This window comes from Elgaria multicarinata, chromosome 5 (genome assembly GCF_023053635.1).
Source record: "Elgaria multicarinata webbii isolate HBS135686 ecotype San Diego chromosome 5, rElgMul1.1.pri, whole genome shotgun sequence".
Lineage (NCBI taxonomy): Eukaryota > Metazoa > Chordata > Lepidosauria > Squamata > Anguidae > Elgaria > Elgaria multicarinata.
The window spans coordinates 110,362,240-110,371,408 of record NC_086175.1 but is presented as its reverse complement, the minus strand read 5'-3'; the positions used below and the strand labels follow the sequence as shown (position 1 = coordinate 110,371,408).

General features: G+C 43.5%; 1 protein-coding gene across 1 annotated transcript in view; it reads right to left on the bottom strand.

Annotated features, from left to right (window-relative positions):
- Positions 1-3,134: 3,134 nt before the first annotated feature.
- The window catches only part of CDX2 (caudal type homeobox 2), a 22,082-nt gene continuing 16,047 nt past the window's right edge, over positions 3,135-9,169 (bottom strand). The window contains exon 3 of the mRNA XM_063127725.1: positions 3,135-3,335. Coding sequence (XP_062983795.1) covers positions 3,135-3,335 — 201 coding nt within the window. The remainder of the gene's footprint in view (positions 3,336-9,169) is intronic.

The window sequence follows — 9,169 nt, the reverse complement described above, 5'->3', positions numbered from 1 at the left end:
GAATCGTGTCCAACATGTTGGGGTTCTTGCATCCTGTACTTTGCCTATGGGTGGCAACACAATTGAGCAGGAACAACAACACAGCTAACATGGCAAATGAGTACATTGCATCAGAAGACCTAGCAAAATGGAAAATTCCAAGTGTTCACCATTTTCAGAGGCAAGTCAAGGGAGATGTGAGAGGATTTCCCATAAGGTGCGTGACCAGTTCTTGCAGTTACTTACCACAGCTGGGACTTGTCTCAGTAAGGGGGTCCCAGATTTTGGCTAATGGAATACGCTTTCAAGTCAATCTGACCATGAATAAATATATACGCATATTATATTAACAAACCATTCTGTGGGTCTGTGGATTGGCTGTTTTTCTCTGCCATGTCCCTCTCAGGATATGTGCGTGTGTGTCAGTGGAGGCTGGTGGCTCCCATGTCAGTGGGGTGCTGAATCCACTCCAAGTTTTAGTCAGAATCAGTCAAAACTCTAAAGAAGCTATAGCTCCTTTAGAGTTCTGACTGAAATCTGGGGCAGATTCACTGCCCCACTGACATTAGATTCATGATCCTCCACTGGTGTTGGTGTTATCCTGCATGGCTTTGGGGGCAAAATCCAGCAGGAAGTTGCATTGCAAATATCCTATTCAAATGAATGAGAACTATGGATGGAACTACCGTGTTCCTGCACTGCTCCATTCATTTCAACGAAGCTTGCTTGAGCAAAACAATGTCCCAGCTACATTATATCCTTTTTATTAGAAACTTCTCTGAGTGCTTTCCGGCTGGAAAGTCAGTTTACACATGTAAAATTAAAAGGACAAGAATAAATGTTGCCTCTGGCAACCACTTCACCTCCACCTCCCCAAAGTTGGAATGCATCTGAGTTATTAATTGGATTAGGATAATTCATTTCAAGGAAACCTACTTTAAGGTAAATGTGCTTAGGACTTCAGCCTTAATTGCACCAACAGTTTGATTCTATACATGGCATTGGAACTCAGAACTAAGTCCTATTGAACACTGCAGGAGGTACTCCTGTGTAAACATATAAGGTGACCATATGAAAAAGAGGACAGGGCTCCTGTATCTTTAACAGATATACGTATAGGAAAGGGAATTTCAGCAGGTGTCATTTGCATGCATGCAGCACCTGGTGAAATTCCCTCTTCATCACAACAGTTAAAGCTGCAGGAGCCCTGCCTAATGTGACCAAATACAAAAGAGGGCAGAGCTCCCGCAGCTTTAACTGTTGTGATGAAGAGGAAATTTCACCAGGTGCTGCATACATACAAATGACACCTGATGAAATCCCCTTTCTATGCAATTGTTAAAGATACAGGAGCCCTGTCCTCCTTTTCATATGGTCACCTACATATATAGAAGATTGTGTTGCAAGTGTTCTCTGGACTGCACCTCTTGCTTGCAAAGCGAAGTCCAAGAAATCAATAAAACCTGCCCTGAAACTTATGAGAAAGCATTTTCCTTATGAAATGAATGGGGCTTCCAAATAGTGATGTAGTGGTAAATTTCAAAGGGCAGGCACTCATCATGACTATCCCCATAGCCACACACACCTGGAAGAGTCAAAAAATGCAGTCAGCTATGTTGATCTAGCTCAACAAACCACTTCTACTGTGTGTTTTTCTGCCTCCACCAGGAGCAGGTCTTTTGTAGAGCTTAATTGCCCATTCAACTACAAGCCTCCCCAAAATACTTCTCATTACAACAGGAAACAATGAATTCTTATGGGGGGAAAGTTCGTTCCCACCCACCCACCCACCCAAGCTACTGTGAGGATTGCAATTAAGCCAGTGGAGACTGGTGGCTCAGATGTCGGTAGGGCTGTTGATTCCATTCTGGATTTCAGTCAGAACCAGCCAGAACTCTAAAGGAACTATCCAAGGTTCTGAACCTTATTACAAAACTGGTACAAGCACTTTGGATGGCTCCTTTGGAGTTCTGACTGAAACCCAGAATGGAATCACAGCCCCACCAAAATCAGAGCCACCGGCCTCCACTGAACTAAACTCAGAATGAACAGGAATGTCTGAGAAGGATGGCGGATGCCATCAGCATTCCTGCTGAAAAGCAAAAAAATGGCATCCCTTGAGCCCCGACTAATATATGCTGGCATTTTTGGCATTGTCGCCCTGCCCCTTTTGCCTTCAACTCTATCCACCACTTGGATATCACTCCTGAGAGCTTCTCTGAAACTAAATTAGGCCCTTGGCTTCCAAAGCCATATGCAGGATTGGGCTATTAAGTACTTCACATTGCAGATATTTTTGCAATATTCTCTTCAGAACATTTGCCCTTTGCATCCCTCTCTCTCTCTCTCTCTCACACACACACACCTGGATGAATGACCACCAGCACCTGGTCTACAAGCTCTTTTACAAGAAATGTGCTTTAAGTACCTTGCTTCAGAACATTTCCACAGCTTCTTTTCTCAATCTTCTCCTGCCAGCTATAAGTATAAAATGGCTTCTCCCTTTGGTATATTTAGGGTATCAAGAAAACCAAGTGAAATACGCTTTAATTTTTCTTTTCTTCTTTTACCATTATCATTTATCATTAGCCCGACAACATTGGTAATAAAAACAACAACAGCAAGAACAACAACAAGAAAAACAACAAGAAAAGGCATTCCAGGCCCAATTCCCTGAGATACGGTGTTTTCATTTTCAAGAAATGTGTTGGTTACAAGGCATCTGCTGGAGCGTGGAGGAAAAAAAGATGAAGCAAATTAAGGAAAATCAACTCCCTCCCCTGCCCCCAATGAAACTTGGGTCGCTCACAGTACCATTTTGTACAGATGTGGCGCAAAACGCCGGAGTGTGGCGCTTTTTTGTGAAGTCCATCGTAGTGCACAGGTGGGAAGGACAAAGAGGCACTGCAGCCTCTACTCATCAGTTCTGTTGATGAACCAGTGGCCTTTCCCACCAGGGACTGGGGTGCATGAGCACCTCCCCTTTAAGAACATCTCAAGAGCTCTGCTGGGTCAGACCAAGGGTCTATCCAGGCCAGCATTTGTTCGCACAGCGGCCAACCAGCTGCCCATGGGAAGCCCACCAGCAGGGCGTTTCTGTTTATTGAAGGAGAGCAGGAAATCTCCAACTGCTCGGTCCATCCTTCCAGCTGCCCTCACTGCACAGTGGGGGGTGCTAAGCCAGTGGCACCCAAGACTCCTCCGTTGGGGCCAGAGCCCGTTGTCCCTGGCTGCATGGAGGAGACTGGGCTCATGGGTTCAGAACCACTATGCACCCCGCCTGGTTGAGTTTGTTGCAACTTCTTCTTGTTGATCTTCCTTTCCTTGGCCCGTCTGTTCTGAAACCAGATCTTTACCTGGGGGTGGAGCAGGGGGTGGGGGAGAGAGAGGAAAACAAAGTAAGTGCTAGTAAATTAGACAGCTGGGGATACATACAATGCTTGCCTAATGTTGCTTTCAAATAATCCTGTTCATGCTGAGGGACTAGAATTGTGCTTTTATAGACTAGAGCTAAAACTGTAATCCTAGACATACTAAGACTGCAATCCTAGACATACTTACCTATGACTAAGGCCCATAGAGTAGAGCAGGGGTTATTTAGAGTAAATTTGCAGGGGACTGAGCTGCATGAGCAAAAAATACTTACATCCCCCACCCACCCAAAAAGGACAGGGAGTGGAGATGTGTAGAAAGAGGGTGGACTCCTCATAAATTCCTGAGAATCTAAGCTCTTCTTTTCAAAGCAGAAAGATAACGTGTTTTCGGCAGGAGAGAATGGACACCTTGATTTGTTATGGAGATGAAATATTGTATACCATGAAGTTCACATCTTCTTAGTAAAACAAATAAGACCAATAATAATAATAATAATAATAATAATAATAATAATAATAATAATAATAATAATAATAATTTTACAAATTAGAAGTAACTCAAATATTCTCACACCAAAATCTAATGGGCCAAAGTAAAATTTCAATGGGAGAGCATTGAAATTTAGACATGCCTAAATATATAATTTAGTGTATAATTCAGACATGCCTAAAACACTTCTTTGCCTGCATTCTGGGATCTCACTCCCCTTGAGATGTCAGACATACCTATCCCACTCCTAGGCTGAGCTCAGGGAAAACTGGTGCTGCAGGTTGAAAGGAGAAGCCAGCTGTTCACAGAGCTGACTGGCTGATGGATATGATTCCCCCCTCCCTCTCCCATCCCAGAATGATTTTTCAACTTTAAAAAAAATGATTGAAGTTTAAAATAAATAAATAACTTTTTTTTTAAAAAAAAAAAAGCACTGGATGAACTTCTAATCACAGAAATATACAAGTGGCTCCAGTGGTATAACAGTAAGCTTTGAAGTTGGGGTGCTCATCATGATCATCCCCATAGCTATGCTCAAATGCAGGCAGCTGTGGTGACCTGTGTGCAAGAGAGGGGGGGAAGGGGGAAAGAATATGTATGAGAGAGGGGGGGAAAGGGTGAGGCAGGAAGGAAGAGAGAAAGGGGTGTGTGTGTGTGTGTGTGTGTGTGTGTGTGTGTGTGGTATTGACAGAATTGAATTTCTTTTAGTTCCCAAATTTGCACAACTGCAAATTTCTCAAATTTGCATGTGCGAAAATGCACAATCTCCCCCCAAGTGTGCAAATTCCTTCAAAATTCACATGTTCACACTTTAGCCTGGGGGTGGGGCGGAATGCATGTTTGGGGCTAGATTTTTTTTTAATTCTTGAATATATTTCCATGATTAAATTTGTGAAAAACGGTCAGAAAGTCTGCGGAATCCACCTGACAGGGATAGTTGGTCTGCTGTGAAATCTGCACTGGATCAGAAAGTAGATTACCTCCCAAGTCTAAATACATCTGAACACACATGTAAGCCTGTCCTTAACTTTTTCATGGAAATGAAACAGACTTATGCTTCAGCTGAATTGTGTCCCATGGAACATAATTATAACCAAGAATAACTGTCCCCAACCACAAAGACAAGTGAACTTCCAGGTTCATAACGTAAAGGATACCAACATGATTTTGATTACACAGAAAACTCACAATGTCCTTGACAAATCCAACAGCTTTAAGGCACAATCCTATGCAAGTTTAGATGGGTGGGGGGAGAGACCTGTAGGCCTTTTTTCTACCTAAACCTGCATAGGATTGAACCCTTATTAATCTCAACTGGGGACAAGCCACTATAAGTTCATTCAACAACAGCTATATAGAAGTGAACACCACATAGTAATGAAATAGTCACCTTCCTTTTAAAAGAAGAAGTGTACATCCAAAACAGTATTCCAAAGTATCCCATGAGGCAATCCCTATGCTTTTGGTGGTGGTGGGGGGGTATCCAAAGCAGAGGATGTGTGTTCAACAAAGGAACCTGCCCATCTACCAAGTGAGGCCCATTGCTCCATCCAACTCAGTATTGTCTACCCTGACTCAGCAGACGCTCCCCAGGCTATCAGACAGGACTTTCCCCCAACCCTATGCTAGAGACACCAGAGCTTGAACCTGGGCCTTTCTCACACAGCACATGCACTCTACCCCTGAGTCCTTCTCCAGTCATGCATTCCCAAGTCTACTACATTACAGCTGCAGGAGTGGAGGCTGATGGCTCCCATTTTGGTGGGGCTGTGAATCCATTCTGGGTTTTGATCAGAACTATCCAGAATTCTCAAGGAGCTATCCAAGGTACTGGACCTATTTTGGGGATTGAGCTCAGCACCCTGGATAGCTCTTTTAGAGTTCTGGCTGGTTCTGATTAAAACCCAGGATGGATTCACAACCCCTCTGAAATTGGAGCCACCAGCCTCCACTGGGTTGCAGTTCTATGCACATCTATTTGGAAGTAACTCAGTGGAACTCATTTCAGATTAAAGATGCCTCAGCCTGGGATACGCAAGTGAATTGCATGACCTTAATTCAGCCTGCATGATTTGTGACTCTCCATGCCAAATACAACCCATCAACCATATATTTTATTTATTTATTCACAATATTTATGTGTCACTCCATATCTAAAATAGATTCTGGAGTAGTGAACATAAGAAATACAAAAGTAAAAAGATTAAAACAGCATATTAAATTGTTCATTTTAAAAACAGAATACCAATAAAAACTGTGGCTGATGGGGGGGTCAAACACCTACTAGGCTACATTCAGCTGGGGAGGGGGCACACTGCCTTAATTTCAGCACAGCCATTGCAAAATGTGGAAAGCAATGACAAAAAGTGGCTTAGCCTACAATTTTATGCATACTGTTAATTTCATCATAACATCGCAAAAACTGGCACAAAACCCATCAGTCAATATCAGGTTTAAAGCTCTTTGTTGCATGGATGAATGAAAAATTCTTCCTGGATTGGTCTGCATCAGGACCATTATTCATAGCAATCCCACCATTTAATAGGCATATGATTTAACATTATTCATGAGAGAGGTGGCTTTCCCGGGGTGTGGAGGGTGCAACATGTCTATATCTAGGATTGGAAATAGTTCATTTGGGCACACTATACGCTAGTTTGGATTCAGAATGGTTTACTTCAGTGGCACTTTTGTCAAAGCGTCAAGCAAGGGTCTGGGGTCCCCCTCTTTCCCCCCTTTTCTTTTTATGGGCATATATATTCAGCAGGGGGGAAACTATTGGAAAACTCAGCTAAGGATGGTAAGAGGGGGAGGAAGAGAAAGTAAATCCCTGGTTTATATCCAAAGTACAACAGCAGCAGTTGCAAAAAGTTGGGTTGCATGCATTAAGGACTAGCTGATTTCTGGGAGTTTTCATAACCAAATGAAGACTATGGAAATCAATGCAGGGATACCCAAAACACTGGCTCTTTTATAGGAGGAGGGCAGCTGGGAGAAGCAAAGCCATTACTCACATGGTAGCTTGACTCAGAACTAACGCATTTCCAGGAAACTCAAGGACACCTGAAACAGGGACTGTGTCAAAAGTTAGAAATGCAAGTCTCTTGGACTTTGAAAACTAAGGTGTGGGGGAGGTTCACAATACCCACAGAGACAGCAAATGGGAGGTTGGAACATCTCTGACAACTGGAATAGGATAAACAAACCCCCCTCCTGAATGTGTTGGTATACAAAGCAGGCCAATTACCCATTATATGAACCGGATAAACGAGCACACTTGGACTTAAACCGTTTGCTCCATAAAATAACATAAACCTGGACACAATCCAGGCATGCCTAGATTCCATGGAGATTGAAGGGACTCAAACCAGTTCCTAACCCTGTAATATATCTTCTCTCACCCTATTAGCACTTTTTGAGTGTTCCAAGTGTCTCTCCTGCATTCTTTCAGTGCTTTCCAGATGTTTGGACTACATATCCCAATATCCCTGGCCTTTGCCTTAATGGATGAGGCTGATGGAAATTGAAGTCCAAAACATCTGGAGGACACCAGGTTGGGAACCTTCAGTTTAGATTTAGATTTAAATCTCCCATGTGAAAATGAAAGCTGTCCTGGACCGGTGCCTAGACCCAGTAATGGGCTGGATGAGAGCCAATAAACTAAAACTAAATCCTGGCAAGACGGAAGCCCTGTGGGTGAGTGGTGCCCGAGTCCGGGAGATTGCCTGTTCTGGATGGGATTGTATTCCCTCTGAAAGATTAGGTTCATAGTTTGGGGGTACTCTTAGATCCATCTCTGTTGCTGGAGGATCAAGTGGTCACAGCGGCTTCAAGTGCCTTTTACCAGCTTTGGCTGGTTTGTCAGCTATGGCCTCTCCTGGACAGGGATAGCTTGGCCATGGTGGTACAGGAATTGGTAACCTCAAGATTGGCGTACTGCAATGTGCTCTATGTGGGGCTGCCCTTAAAGCTGCTCCGGAAGCTGGAGCTAGTGCAGGATGCTGCAACTCAGTGGTTGTCCGGAGTTTCCCCTTTCCAGCATGTAACTCCTTTACTGAGGGAACTGCACTGGCTGCCTATTCGCTACCGGGCCAGGTTTAAGGTTCTTGTACTAGTGTACAAAACCCTAAACAACTTGGGACCAGGCTACCTGAGAGAGGTCACTGAGGTCATTTGAGGTCATGCACCTGGTGATTCCACATAGACCTACCCTCCGATTGGACTCCACCAGGAGAAGAGCCTTCAGCATGGTAGCCCCCTTTCTCTGGAATTCCCTGCCTCTGGAGGTCAGGCAGGTGCCAACATTGTGTTCCTATCAGTGCCTCCTCAAAACATAATTATTCCAGGAAGCCTTCCTTTGATGACCAGCCATGGTTCACTTTCACTTTTGCTTTTTTAAAAAACTATTATAATGGGGTTTTATTTGATTTTATCTTATACACCATTCCAAAATTTTGAATGAGGAGCAGTATATAAATATTGTAAATAAATAAATAATAATTGGCTTAAGCCGCCCAGAGAGCTTCGGCTATAATAATAAAAATAAGCCAGGCAATTTCATTCACGATACACCAGTGAACCCAGCTTTGCTGCTGCCTCATGTCTACCCATCAAGGACTCACAGTCAAACCCTGGTTCTCTGACAAGTATACCTATATGATGAACCTGTTTCTCTTTCACATGTACACTTACAAAGAATGGCCGGAACTTAGTGTTAGATTGAACCTAGGTCCTAGGTCCATTCTGTGTCATCTCCAAGTAGGACTGCAAACACACCCTTGATTAAAACTTTGGAGAGCTACTACCAGTCAATACTGAGCAAGTTGGACCAGCAGGCTGCTCAGTATAAGCTAGGGTGACCATATGAAAAGGAGGACAGGGCTCCTGTATCTTTAACAGTTGTATTGAAAAGGAAAATTCAGCAGGTGTCATTTGTATATATGAAGAACCTGGTGAAATTTGTTCTTCATCACAACAATTAAAGCTGCAGGTGCCCTGCTCTCAGTTAAATCTGGTCACTCTAGTATAGCTCCTGCAGCTTTAACTGTTGTGATGAAGAGGGAATTTCACCAGGTTCTCCATATATACAAATGACACTTGCTGAAATTCTCTTTTCTATGCGACTGTTAAAGATACAGGAGCCCTGTCCTCCTTTTCATATGGTCACCCTATATAAGCATAATGGGTTGGATCCAGGATCTTATGGAACATGCTGTTTTTCAGGGATCCTCTTCCCCGGCCCCACACCTACACACACTACAGCTCACCCCATTAGCCAGGGTCCCTCGACCATGGAGGTAGGGAAGTTCACTTCTGCCAGCCCAGT